Below are 14,623 nucleotides of genomic sequence, written 5' to 3' on the forward strand. Positions count from 1 at the left end.
TGAAGAGAAGTATTCATTGAGGACCTCGCTCACTTCCACAGCCTCCAGGCACATCTTCCCACCTTTATCTCTAATCGGTCCTACCTTCACTCCTGTCATCCTTTTGTTCTTCACATAATTGAAGAATGCCTTGGGGTTTTCCTTTACCCTACTCGCCAAAGCCTTCTCATGCCCCCTTCTTGCTCTTCTCAGCCCCTTCTTAATCTCCTTTCTTGCTTCCCTATATTCCTCAATAGACCCATCTGATCCTTACTTCCTAAACCTCATGTATGCTGCCTTCTTCCACCTGACTAGATTTTCCACCTCACTTGTCAGCCATGGTTCCTTCATCCTACCATTCTTTATCTTCCTCACTGGGACAAATTTATCCCTAACATCCTGCAAGAGATCTCTAAACGTTGACCACATGTCCATAGTATATTTCCCTGCAAAAACATCATCCCAATTCACTCCCACAAGTTCCAGCCTTATAGTCTCATAATTTGCCCATCCCCAAATTAAAAATTTTCCTGTCCTCTCTGATTCTATCCTTTTCCATAATAATGCTAAATGCCAGGGAGTGGTGGTCACTGAACCCCAGATGCTCACCCACTGAGAGATTTCTAAACTGACCCAGTTCATTACCTAGGTTTAGATCTAGTATGGCATTCCCCTTAGTTGGCCTGTCCACATGCTGTGACAGGAATCTGTCCTGGACACACTTATCAAACTCTGCCCCATCTAAACCCTTGGAACTAATCAGGTGCCAATCAATATTAGGGAAGTTAAAGTCACCCATGATAACAACCCTGTTATTTTTGCACCTTCCCAAAATCTGCTTCCCAATCTGTTCCTCTGTATCTCTGCTGCTACCAGGGGGCCTATAGAATACCCCCGACAGAGTAACTGCTCCCTTCCTGTTCCTGACTTGAACCCATACTGACTCAAAAGAGGATCCTGCTACATTACCTACACTTTCCGTAGCTGTAATAGTATCCCAGACCTGTAATGCCACCCCTCCTCCCCTTTCTGCCCCCTCTCTATCGCTTTTAAAGCACTGCAATCCAGTGAGACAGGAAGAGCATCAGGGAATTGATGGTCATTCCAGATACCAGCACAGTGCCAGTCAGAAGATGATTTCTCTCTCCAACTTGGGTTCAACCTCACTGTAACAGTGTGATACTAGATCAAACCTTGGCAAGTCAAGTACCCTCATCTGAAACGTTGTCCTACATCCATTAATGGATTTTTAAAATCTTTTTACAGGTTAAAAACAAGAAGGAATTTGTCTCCAGGGATCTCAAACATGGCACACCAGTTTTGCTGTCTCTGTCTAGCTGTTTAAGTGGAGCAAGGGATTCAATCAACCATCCTTCCTGCTCAGACAGTGGGAATGGATTCACTCGGTCATCTCAATTCAAGGTCCATCAGCAAGTTCACACTGGGCAAGGCCATTCACCTGTACTGTGTGTGAGAAAGGATTCATTTGGTCATCCCACCTGTGGACACACCAGTCAGTTCACACTGGGGAGCAGCCGTTCACCTGCTCAGACTGTGGGAAGGGATTCACTTGCTCGTCTACCTAATGGCACACCAGCAAGTTCATACTAGGGAGCGGCCATTCACCTGCTCGGACTGTGGGAGGGGATTCACTTTGTCATCTCACTTACTGACACACCAGCGAGTTCACACTGGGGAGAAGCTGTTCACCTGCTCAGTCTGTGGGAGAGGATTCACTCAGTCATCCCACTTACTGGCACACCAGTCAGTTCACACCGGGGAGTGGCCATTCACCTGTCCAGAATGTGGGAAGGGATTCACTCGGTTATCCCACCTACAGATTCATCAGCGAGGTCACACTGGGGAGAAGCCATTCACCTGCTCAGAATGTGGGAAGGGATTCACTCGGTCATCCATCCTACAGAGTCATCAGCGAGTTCACACTGGGGAGAAGCCGTTCACCTGCTCAGTCTGTGGGAAGGGATTCACTCGGTCATCCAACCTACAGAGTCACCAGCAAATTCACACTGGGGAGAAGCCATTTGCCTGCTCAGTCTGTGGGAAGGGATTTACACTGTCATCCACCCTACAGAGTCATCAGCAAGTTCACACTGGGGAGAGGCTGTTCACCTGCTCTGAATGTGGGAGGGGATTCACTCAGTCATCCCACCTACATATTCATCAGCGAGGTCACACTGGGGAGAAGCCGTTCACCTGCTCGGACTGTGGGAAGGGATTCACTCGGTCATCCATCCTACAGAGACACCAGCGAGTTCACACTGGGGAGAAGCCATTCACCTGCTCAGTCTGTGGGAAGGGATTCACTTGGTCATCCACCCTACAGAGTCACCAGCAAATTCACACTGGGAAGAAGCCGTTCACCTGCTCAGTCTGTGGGAAGGGATTTACACTGTCATCCATCCTACAGAGTCATCAGCGAGTTCACACTGGGGAGAAGCCATTCACCTGCTCAGAATGTGGGAATGGATTCACTCGGTCATCCACCCTACAGAGTCATCAGCGAGTTCACACTGGGGAGAAGCCGTTCACCTGCTCAGTCTGTGGGAAGGGATTCACTCGGTCATCCGACCTACAGAATCATCAGCGAGTTCACACTGGGGAGAAGCCGTTTACCTGCTCATTCTGTGGGAAGGGATTCACTCGGTCATCCACCCTACAGAGTCACCAGCGAGTTCACACTGGAGAGAAGCTGTTCACCTGCTCAGTCTGTGGGAAGGGATTTGTACTGTCATCCACCCTACAGAGTCATCAGCGAGTTCACACAGGGGAGAGGCTGTTCACCTGCTCAGACTGTGGGAAGGGATTCGCTCGGTCATCCCACCTACTGGCACACCAGTCAGTTCACACTGGGGAGTGGTCGTTCACCTGCTCAGAATGTGGGAAGGGATTTACTTGGTCATCTGGTCTCTTGAAACACCAGCGAGTTCACAATGGGGAGAAGCCATTCACCTGCTCAGAATGTGGGAAGAGATTCACTCAGTCATCCAACCTACAGAGACATCAGCAAGTTCACACTGGGGAGAAACTGTTCACCTGCTTAGAATGTGGGAAGGGATTCACTGAATCATCCCAACTACTGGCACACCAGTCAGTTCACAATGGGAAGAGGCCGTTGTTATGAATCCCGAGGTTTCATTTGCTGTGGACTGTCATTTTAAGAGAGAGAGCGAGATTAAGAAGGTGAATCAGTCTGACTTGCAGCTTGTTTGGTTTTAACCAAGGACGCAGACACTCAAAGTCAGACGGAGACAGAGGAAAAATGGAAGGATTGAAAAAAGGGAAATAGTGGCCAAGGGTCACTGTTTAGAACTCTTCTATGCCCACAAGGGTGGGTTAATTATCGATTCAGCGAACATCGAATGTGTGTTTATCACCTCGTTTGATCCATAGGAGTGGATCGGATTTGGGGTACCCTGTGAAGACCACTTACGTGTTATCCCTTGCCTGGGTGTGGTCTGGTAATTCACTGGAAGACGATACCCCTTGTGACAAGTCACTTTAGGTGATAATTTGTAAGTGGATTTGGAACAAAGCCGGATAAAATCTACGGCGACTGTTATCTCATTTTACCACCGTGGAACCTGTGGAATTCGACATAATTGCCTTCTCTCGACATTTACCCGGGATTACAAATATCTCTCTCTCATCACCTATTCCGTGGATGAACTGAATTTTCGTACTTTACCATCACAAGACTCTAAGGCTTGTTTCTCCCGAGCTCAATAGTCTGGAAGTTATATTTACACACATATATACACATAACACTGTTAACTTTTGTTTATCTTTCTGAAGTTACTGTATTATAAGTAGATACTAATAAAGATAGTGGTTTTAACATCAAAACCAAATTCCAGGTGTAGTCTACTGCTGCTGGTTCATTTCTAAAATGTTACGGTTCGTAACAAAATTGGAGTCTGCGTCCAGGATAGGAACAAAATTGGGAGTGTATTGATTAATTATCAATTTCATTGGGGAAATCCTTTTTGATTTACTTGTGTGTGGAAAATCAGCAGCAATGGATGTCGATAGATTTCTGCAAGCGCCAACCTCTGAGGCGTTAGAGTACGCCAGAAGGATTGACTTGTTGAGAATTGCTAAAAAGTTAGAACTTGCTAAGGTGAAATCGACAATGAGGAGGTCACAGAGGCAGAGGATAATAGCTGAGTATTTTGTATCTGAGGATGTGTTTAAAGTGAAAGGGTTGGAGCTGTTTCCTGAAAGTAAACCTAGTGAGCTTGAGCTCCAGTACAAGTTAGAAAAATTAAAGATGGAGGATGTGGAAAGGCAAAGGCAGTTTGAGGCTGAAGAGGCAGAAAAGCAGAGAGAAGAAGCAGAAAGACAGAGGCTGTTCGAGTTAGAAAAGATAGAGAGATCACAGAAAAGGGGTCTAGCTTTAGACTTCGGTGATAAGTTTGAAGCCAGTCAGGAAGTTAAATTGGTACCTCCATTTGACGAGGCAGAAGCTGATAAATACTTTGCATTTGAGAAGTTTGTTCAGAGTGTAAAGTGGCCAAAAGAGGGTTGGCCTATTCTCTTACAAAGTGTAATTAAGGGGAAGGCTCAGCAACCCTATTCTGCTTTGACAGTTGATGAAGCAGCTGATTATGACACAGTGAAACAGGCTGTGCTCAAAGCTTACGAGTTGGTCCCAGAAGCATACAGGCAAAAGTTTAGAAATTTGAGGAAATCTGTGAATCAGAATTATACGGAATTTGCTCATGAGAAGTTTGTGTGTTTTGACCGCTGGTACACATCTAAGAATGTAAATGATCATTTTAACAGCTTGAAAGAGTTGGTCTTAATTGAAGAATTTGAAAGGTGCGTCCCTGATGACATAAATACATATTTAGATGAAAACGATTCTGCCAGTTTGCAGGAGTCTGCTTGATTAGCAGATGAGTTTGCTTTAACTCACAAGTTTACCCGAATAAGAGCTTCCAAAAGAGTATCAGGGATAACCAGGGTAAACCAGAAATTTAAGCTGGGATGAGTGACAAGAGTAAGGATGGAGGGAAGCAGTTGAAGTAGAAATATTTTGTTCTTACTTGTTACTATTGTAAGAAAACTGGTCATGTTATGGCTAATTGTTCCATCCTGAAGAAGAAAAAGGAAAAGGAGACAGTCCCAAATGCCTGTGATCAATATGTTGAAGCACTGATAAACCCACTGGGTTCTGAATATTCTGTTGAGGCTCAGTTAAGGACTGAGAGGTCTGACCGAGTTAAGAAGGGATTTGATCATTTTGTGTCAGATGCGTTTGTATTAGTAAAGGAAGGGTCAACCCCGGTACCAGTGAAAATTCTTCGAGATACTGGGGCTCCTCAGTCACTTATATTAGACAGTGTTCTAAAGTTTGGTGATGAGACTGACATTGGTGAGGTAAATCTTATTAAAGGCATTGGGGGTGGCATGGTTTCTGTGCCATTGCACAGGGCAACTTTACAGTCAGGGTTGGTTTCAGGACCTGTTAAGATCAGATTATGCTCCAGTTTACTGGTGGAAGATGTTACTTTGTTGTTAGGGAATGACCTGGCAGATGGTGAAGTTATTCCTGCAGTGCAGTTGACAACTAAGCCAACCACTGATAACCCACAGATGGACTTTAACGTTTATCCTTCCTGCACAGTAACTTGAAGTATGGCTAAAAAGTCTGCCAATGCAGGCTGTTCTGTGCAGCACGATTCCGATACCCATGTCAGCCAAAAATTGGGATTCAGTTCATGATGACCTGTCAGGCACTTTTCTGTCTTCATTGTTTCAACAGGATTCAGGTAGTAAGTCTGATGAGAACGTTTTATCTCTGTCTAGGAAGGAGTTTATAGCAGAACAGAACCGAGACCCTGATATTGAAGCTTTAAAAGAAACAGCTCTGTCAGATAATGAGATTGAGAAAGTACCAGTTGGCTATTATCTCAAGGATGGAGTGTTAATGAGGAAGTGGAGGTCGCCTGCTATACCTGTGAGTGAGGAATGGGCAGTTGTTCACCAAGTTGTAGTCCCTAAAGTTTATAGGACTAACATTTTAACTTTGGCCCACGGTATGCCCTGAGGTGGCCATTTCAGAGTGAATAAAACTGTAAACAGGATTATGAAAGAACTTTACTGGCCTAATTTGAGGAAAGATGTTGTATTCTTTTGCAGAACTTGTCACACTGGTCAAGTTGGATGTAAACCTAATCAGGTCACCCCAGTGGCCCCACTCCGGCCCATACCTGCGTTCGGTGAACCCTTTTCCAAAGTTATAGTGGATTGTGTTAGCCCATTGCCAAAGACTGAATCTGGCCATCAGTGTTTGCTAACTATTATGTGTACTGCATCCAGATTCCTGGAGGCAATACCTCTCAGAAATATTAAAGCTAAAACTGTGGCGAAGGCTCGTACCAAGTTTTTTTATTTTATTTGGTTTACCTAAAGAAATCCAGTCTGATCAAGGAAGTAATTTTACATCTGGATTGTTCCAGCAGGTAGATTATGAACTGGGAGATAAACAAATTACAGCGTCTGAGTACCATCTGGAATCGCAAGGGGCTTTAGAAAGATTTCATTCTACCCTCTAAACAATGATTAAGACATACCGTGTTGAAAATGGAAAAGACTGGGATGAAGGAATACATTTGCTTTTGTTTGCAGTATGAGAGTCGGGACAGGAATTACTGGGCTTTAGCCCTTTTGGACTTGTATTTTGTCATAGAGTGAGGGGAACTTTGGCCTTGTTAAAGGAACAGTGGATTGATGGGGATGTACTTGTTAACTTGTTAGACAATGTTTTGAAGTTCAAAAATAAAGTACACCAAGCCTGTAGTCTAGCGAGACAAAACTTAAAGATTTCTCAAAACAAAATGAAGTGTTGATTTGATAAGTGGGCTTGCGAAAGAAAATACCAGATGGGGGATAAGGTGCTTGCCTTATTTCCAATGTTGACAAATCCACTTCAGGCGATATTCAATGGACTGTATGGAATAGTTTTTCAAAGTAATGATATGAATTATGTAATTAAAACACCCAACCAACGTAAACTAACACAGGTGGTACACATAAAAAGATAAAGCCTTATTGGACAAACAGGCACCATCTGTGAGTGTTGTGAAAATATATGAATCTGGCAACCCTGAGAATGAAACAATTGACTCGTCTAAGGCTACATCCACACTAGACTGGATAGACCAAAGCTTTTTCTCTTCATTTTGACCCTCTGTCCACACTGAAACGGTGTTTTCCCCCCTCAAAAACAGAGATTTTGTACAACGCCCTCCTGAGCGTGTAAATTTGAAAACGCCGATTGTGTAGTGCAGCGTGGACGGGCTAAACAGATATTTTTAAAAACGCTGTCATGACATGCCGGAACAAATGGCGGAAGCATGGCATTTAATTGTTTTCTTGAATGCAACCCCCCACACAACCTAACAATTTCAGAACAGACGGCAACAATACTGAAGCCAGAAAAGTTAGAAATGTACTTACCTAATACTTTGACCCATAGCTTACTGAATAAATAAGTATACTAACTTTGCCCTGTTTTCTGTCCTTGCTTGTGTGAAGGTAGTTTACCTATTTATGCAAGTACTTCTTTTACAATAGATGTGTAACAGCCTAATGTAACATTGTATGGAAATACAAGATAACACTGATGCAGACATGTTTTATACATTTAACAAGGCGCTTTATTTGTCACGGACTCTTCTGGCAATCCACCACCTTACTATTTACCTCAGGAATTGGGCTTCAATCCCCTCGTTTAATTTCCAATCATTCCCAGGTTCCACTACCTACACACACCTGTTTTCCATCAGAAAATGCAGGATAAAGGAAGGCTGTGGAAGCATTGGAAAGGGTACAGAGGAGATTTACCAGGATGCTGCCTGGTTTAGAAAGTATGCATTATGATCAGAGATTAGGGGAGCTAGGGCTTTACTCTTTGGAGAGAAGGAGGATGAGAGGAGACATGATAGAGGTGTACAAGATAATAAGAGGAATAGATAAAGTGGATAGCCAGCGCCTCTTCCCCAGGGCACCACTGCTCAATACAAGAGGACATGGCTTTAAGGTAGGGGGTGGGAAGTTCAAGGGGGGTATTAGAGGAAGTATTTTTACTCAGAGAGTGGTTGGTGTGTGGAATGCACTGCCTGAGTCAGTGGTGGAGGCAGATACACTAGTGAAGTTTAAGAGACTACTAGATAGGTATATGGAGGAATCTAAGGTGGGGGCTTATATGGGAGGCAGGGTTTGAGGGTCAGCATAACATTGTGGGCCGAAGGGCCTGTGCTGTTCTATGTTCTATGTTCTAAAGACGCTGTGATCACAACAAGGAGCTGCCAGTTCATTGGTCGACTCTGGTGTGAGTAACCTCATTTCATGGTTCTTAGGGCCATTAGTTCTAAGTCTAGCATCACTCCTGGATTCTCTCCAAACCCAAGACTTCAGCTAAAGACTCTCCTGGAAACCGATTCCATGCTTGCTACGGCGATAATGCCTTCTGACTCTGTCCCCGCGCCCGTGTTCTGCACTTGGGTTCGTCCACCACCACACTCGTGTAATGTGATTAATGTATTGCTTGTGCAAACAGTCAATAGATGCAATTATCACCTTTGCCCAGTAACTCATTCTATTGCACATGTTAAACACAGAAAAAATAATACACAAAGACATGGCCAAGGTAAAGGCAAACAAATGAGGTAACAGCAAATGTCACTTTTGCCCAGTAACAAGCCTCATTCCATTTAGTTGTAGCTGTCGTCCCTTACATCGGTGAAGAGACTATGGCTGCAGAAAATGTTTCTGGACAAACGCGCACCAAGTACACCTTTTCTTCTTCGCTTGTTTTCCGTGTGTCTTGAGCATGCCCAGTAGGAGGAGATTCACCCAAATATCCATTCTAATGTGGACGGAGGTATTTTGAAAATCATTATTTTTATGCCAAACCGATGTTTTCAAAATTATCCTGTCTAGTGTGGACGTAGCCTGAGACTTTTTACAAGCCCAACATGGTCCCAGTTAGGCTAATGAACTTGGTTGTTCTAGAAAACATTGATAACAAGTTGGCTCATCTGCAGCCAAAGCAAGAACAACAGCTGAAGGAATTAATTCTGAAGTTTAAAGATTTATTTCCCGGTGTTCCCAAGCAAACGACGGTTGCAGTACACGACGTAGATATTGGTCAAGCCAAACCGATTAAACAACACCCATATCACATGAACGTAGAAAAGTGTAAATTGGCTGAGCAACAAATTGAATATATGCTGAAAAATGGTATTTTTAGGCCTTCAAAATCAGATTGGAGCTCACCCTGTGTTATAGTGCCCAAACCTGATGGTAGTGTTAGATTTTGCACTGATTATAGGAAGGTAAATGCAGTAACAAAAACGGATGCCTATTCTATCCCTAGGGTGGATGATTGCATTGATAAGGTTGGAAAAGCTAAATTTCTTATAAAGATTGATCTGTTGAAAGGGTATTGGTATGTTCCATTGACAGACAGAGGTAGAGAAATTTCTGCATTTGTGACAGCTTCTGGGTTGTATGACTACAATGTTTTGCCACTTGGAATGAAAAATGCTCCAGGAACATTCCAGAGAATGATTGATTCTGTAATTCGAGGGTTAGAACACGCAGTTGCCTATATTGGTGACTTAGTCACAGGGGGTGACATTTGGGAAGAGCATATCTCTGCAGTAGAAAAGCTGTTTGACAGGCTTTCCCAGGCCAACCTTACAGTTAACTTTAGCTGAGAGTGAATTTGGCCATGCCACTGTGACCTATCTTGGCTATGTTGTAGGTCAAGGCAAGTTGGCACCTGTTCAGGCAATTTCTGAAGTTCCAATTCCAACTGGTAAGAAGCCTCTTAGAAGATTTCTGGGAATGGTTGGATATTATCATAAGTTCTGTAAGAACTTTGCAGATATCGCTCTTCCTCTGACTAATCTCCTGAAGAAGGGTGAAAAGTTTGTTTGGACCGAGCCTTATCAGGAGGCATTTGATTGATTGAAAGTTATTGTTTGAGATTAGGTCAATCAATGTAGTGTCATCAGCAAATGTAATTAGCAGATTGGAGCTGTGGGTGATGACACAAGTCATGGGTGCACAGAGAGTAAAGGAGAGGGCCAAGGAAACAACCCTGTGGGTTTGTGTGCTGAGGGTCAGAGAGACAGAGGTGAGGGAGTCCACTCTTACCACCTGCCGGCGATCTGACAGGAAGTCCAGGATCCAGTTACACAAGGGCAGGGTGAAGGCCGAGGTCTCTGAGCTTCTTGTTGATACTTCACGCCTTCATATGGCTACTGCTCTGCTCATGACTGCAAGGAACTGCAGAGAACTTTGGAGAGCAGAGAACATCAGAGAAACAAGCCTCCCCACCATGGACTCTTCCTACACTTCCCCTGTCTCGCAAAAGCAGGACATGTACTCAAAGATCCTCACAACCTAGACATCCTTGCTGCAAACCCGCTCCCCCATCGGGGAAGAGATTCAAATGCCTCAAAGGGCGTACCACCAGGCTCAAGGACGGCTTTCTGTCTGCGGTTGTAAGCCAAATGAATGGTAACATGGACTCGACCTCACAGTGTAACTTGACGTGACCCTGCACCATATGTCTATCTGCACTGCACTTTCTCTACAGCCATAATGCTTTGTTACAGTTATTGTTTTGTCATATATCAGCTCAATGTACTGTCGTAATGTATCAATCTGTGTGGAAGGTAGGTCAGGCAAGATTTTCACTGTACGTGATGATAATAAACAAATTCCCTATTTTAATCATGTGGAAATATTAGACAGACTGAGCTGCTTTGGAGCCACAGAAGGAAACTTAACTGTTGTAATTTCTGAAGAATGCAAATAAATGGAAAAGGCTTCAATCTCTCATTATGATCTGCGATAACTGGGATCAGGTGACCGGTGTGGGTCTCCCATATCAATATCAGAATCAGGTTTAATAGCACCGGCATTTGTCATGAAATTCGTTGTCTCTGCAGCAGCAATAGAACCTAATTCATAACAATAGATTTTAACAATTGTGATTTAAAATAAGAACATACATATTAAATAGTTAAATGATGTAAGTAGTACAACATAAAAATAAACTATTTTAATTGTGTGGAGCTATTTGACTGACTGAGTTGTTGCATTGCAAATTCTGGAGTGAAGCTTAACTAAACTGCACACATTTCTGAGAAGCTCAGATAAATAGAAAAGGCTAAATTCTCACATAAATGGGTCATACACCCAGAAACATTGGCTGCACTTCAGCAGGTAAAAACAGTGGAATGAAACATGCTGAAAATATTGCAGACAAAAACATATTGTCCACCCACAACGAGAGGACGTGACAGATCCAGATCTCACTGCCTTGTCTGAACGGGCAAAAGATGAAGCTACACGGACACATAGAGCAGTGACCGGAAGATGCTGCAGATCTGCGGGGAAAATGTGAACAGGAAACGGGATCAGGTAACGGGTGGAGGGTCTCCCACCTGAACCGGTGACTCTGGTCCTCGCCCATCACACGCTGCCCGACCCATCCGCTGCATTTCCCATATTATTCCATATTTACACTAGATACGTATTTAGTTTTTCACTCCATATCTTCCCCGTCCCTTTCCATCCACCTCCAGGTCACAGAGTCACGGGCTCGATTTCCATCCCGGTCCGACACACAATTCAGATGCAAACTGGAAATGTGCAGGTTTCATTTAAATCAGTCTTATGTTCATAAACACTAATTTCCATTCACATTCCTCCGGCCTCACTGGACAGTAACACTGAAACAGCAGATGGTGGCCATTCACCCCCTCTAACCATCAACAAGATGGCGGCTGCTCTCCCATCTCAGTCACGTGTTTCTGCCCGATCCTCATTTCTTCGATCCCTCCGGTCTCCACACATCTGCTGGCCTCTGTTTTATGTCAGGACGATCACTGGGTCTTCACCACCCTCTGTGGTGGGAATTTACAGACATTCACCACCCTCGGAGTGGAGACATTTCCCCTCATCTCAGTCCCGGACAGTCCACCCCCTTTTTCAGAGACTGGGATCCCTGGTTCAACCGGTAATGATGTTGTGCATTTCAATGTGTTCAACTCTCAGTCCTCGATTCTCTAAATGAAAGTGTTAGCGCATTTGATCTTTCTTCATATGATGACCCCACCACTCCAGGGTTCAGTCTGGTGAATCTTCATTGCACTCTCTATAACAAATACTCTCTAACCTCTCTGTTAACCCTCTATGGAATTAATTTCCATCTTCTGCAGCCCCGTGTTGCCCCAACCACTCACCTCCCACCCCTGTCACTATTTCCACCTTCCCACCTCCCCCTCACCTGGACCCACCTCTCTCTCCCCAGCTCTTGCCCCATCCCCACCCCTCACCTCTTTTCTCGGACTATTTCCCGTCCACTCTCAGTCCAGAGGGAGGGTCTCGGCCCGAAATGTTGACGGTCCATTTCCCTCCACAGATGCTGCCCGACCCACTGAGTTCCTCCGGCAGTTTGTTCTTTGGTCTGTATAACCCGTGTTAGTGTGGGGAGCGGGATTTTACACCATATTCCCGGTACAATCTCAACAAAACACAAATAATTGTCACTTTGCCCCGACCATTGGCCCCGCTTGCAGGGCAACAGTCTGCCGGTGTTTGCCCCCAATGTGGTGAATCGCCACCACCGTGGGCTCAGACATTTCCACAGATGAGCCCCTCCTGTCCCCACCGGGACAAACATCCTGTCCGCCCCCTCTCTCACCGTCTTCATCCTCTCCCTCCCCGGGGAACCGGCATCAAACCGACGGGCCGAGCGGTCTCCTCCTACCTCTCAGCGATACATCAGACTCCGGCCGCAGGAGACGCTTCACAAACGCCCCAACTTCCCTCGGAGAGAAATGGAAATAAATCAGAAAGCGGACATTTACTTTGGGATTTGTTCCGCTTTGACGGGCAGTTCGCACTGCAGCAGAGACGGGGTAACGCCCTCTCGGCTGGTCCGCCTCCACTATTGGTTGTAACCAGTGATTGACATCGCTTCGCACCAATGGGAATAGCGCAGCTCTGCAATCAGTCCAATTCCTCTGTTGACTGTTCGGGGGGTGGGGCGTAGCTCGAGCTCAGTAGCCGTTAAACCGAAAAAGCTCGAGCACAGCAGCGCGTGTGTGACGTAAGGCACCGTGCTCGTGACAGCAGATGCAGATACGGGGAGACCATGGGTGACGTCAGGCGTGTGGGGGGAGGGGGGCTGCTGTGTGACGTCACGTGAGGGGGGCGCTTCAATTTTAAACACCTTTTGTTGGGTCCGATCCGGAACAACAAAATTAAATTCGGGTTTCATCGGGAGCGGATCCGGTGTTGTGAGATGTGTCCGGCTGTGCCGTGTTGTTGGTGGAGTGGGCAGCGGCGTGTTTGTCTCCGGGCTCTCCTCAGCCCCGGTTTTCACTTTGCGACCGAGCCCGGGCCGTGGATCAATTCCTTGTGGTTCTGCAAGGGGTTTGGGGCGAAGGGACAGTCTGTCTGTCTGTCTGTCTGTCTGTGTGGGTCGGGGTTATGAGTGGGTCCCGGGACAAATTAACTTGTAAACACCGGACCATCTGGTGAATTGGATCAGACAGCTTCGCTCGCCTGTCCTTTCAGGAAACAACAATTCTCTCTTCATATTAATGACTGTCTAAACTTGCTGTGAACAAGATTATGTGTTACAAGATTGTGAGTTACAGAGTCTAGGACAGCTGTCACCGTCATGGGCTGCGAGTGCAGACAGGGATTGGGGTGACTGAGCTGTGCATCAGAGAAGGACACGGGTTTGTACAGCCTCCTGTGGGGTAGAAATGTCCACACGGTGAATTCGGATCTGCTGGCACATCGGGAGTCTGAAAGGGAAAGGGAATAGGGAAGGGGCTGAGCAGAGAGTTTTAACAGGGGTGGAGGGGTACAGGAGCTGTCTGATAGATCGTTTTAATTGTTTTTTATAATCTGACAGATGGTGACTGAGGAAGAAGCTTGTTGACGGAGGATACCCGGAGGCGAGCAGCTCAGACACCAAGTGAAGAGTAAACCTGCAACCTCGTGGACAGTGAGGAAATGGTCGGTGGAGGCTTATGAGGCGCTCCAGGGTCGTTTTGAGGTGACAGACTGGCAGGCACTCTGTGAGCCACATGGAGAGGATATTGATGGGTTCACAGAGTGCATCACTGATTTCATCAACTTCTGTGTGGACTGCAATGTTCCGACAAGAACTGTCCTTTGTTATTCAAATAACAACCATGTGTAACAAAGGACATTAAGGACATCCTGAACGCTAAAAAGAGGGCGTTTAGAGATGGAAATAGGGAGGAGCTGAGGGCAATACAGAGGGACCTGAAAGCCAGGATCAGGGAGGCTAAAGACAGGTACAGGAGGAAGCTTGAGCGGAAACTCCAGCAGAACAACATGAGAGAGGTCTGGAAGGGGATGAGGACCATCACTGGGTTTTGGCAAACTAACAACAGAGGAGCTGAAGGCAGTGGGGACAGGGCCAATGAACTTAACCTGTTCTTTAACATTTGACATTGTGACCCCTGCCCATCCCCCACATGAGCCATCTGTTCTCGGCTCCCAACCAACACATATTCCACTCTCCCCTCCTACCCCTCCTCACAGTCCCCCACCCTGC

At 45.6% G+C, this 14,623-nt stretch overlaps 1 protein-coding gene across 1 annotated transcript; it reads left to right on the forward strand.

Moving 5' to 3' along the window:
* The first annotated feature begins 1,466 nt into the window (after positions 1-1,466).
* On the forward strand, positions 1,467-11,020 carry LOC140206987 (uncharacterized). Its single transcript, XM_072275304.1, has one exon. It carries the CDS (start codon positions 1,565-1,567, stop codon positions 3,119-3,121), a length of 1,557 nt encoding a protein of 518 aa, XP_072131405.1. The 5' UTR covers positions 1,467-1,564; the 3' UTR covers positions 3,122-11,020.
* The last annotated feature ends 3,603 nt before the right edge of the window (positions 11,021-14,623 follow it).

This window comes from Mobula birostris, chromosome 13, assembly GCF_030028105.1.
Source record: "Mobula birostris isolate sMobBir1 chromosome 13, sMobBir1.hap1, whole genome shotgun sequence".
NCBI classification, from domain to species: Eukaryota; Metazoa; Chordata; class Chondrichthyes; order Myliobatiformes; family Myliobatidae; genus Mobula; species Mobula birostris.

What these genes read in the sequence shown, in the direction of transcription:
- LOC140206987 (XM_072275304.1), top strand. Translation starts at nt 1,565, where the DNA reads ATGGCACACCAGCAAGTTCATACTAGGGAGCGGCCATTCACCTGCTCG.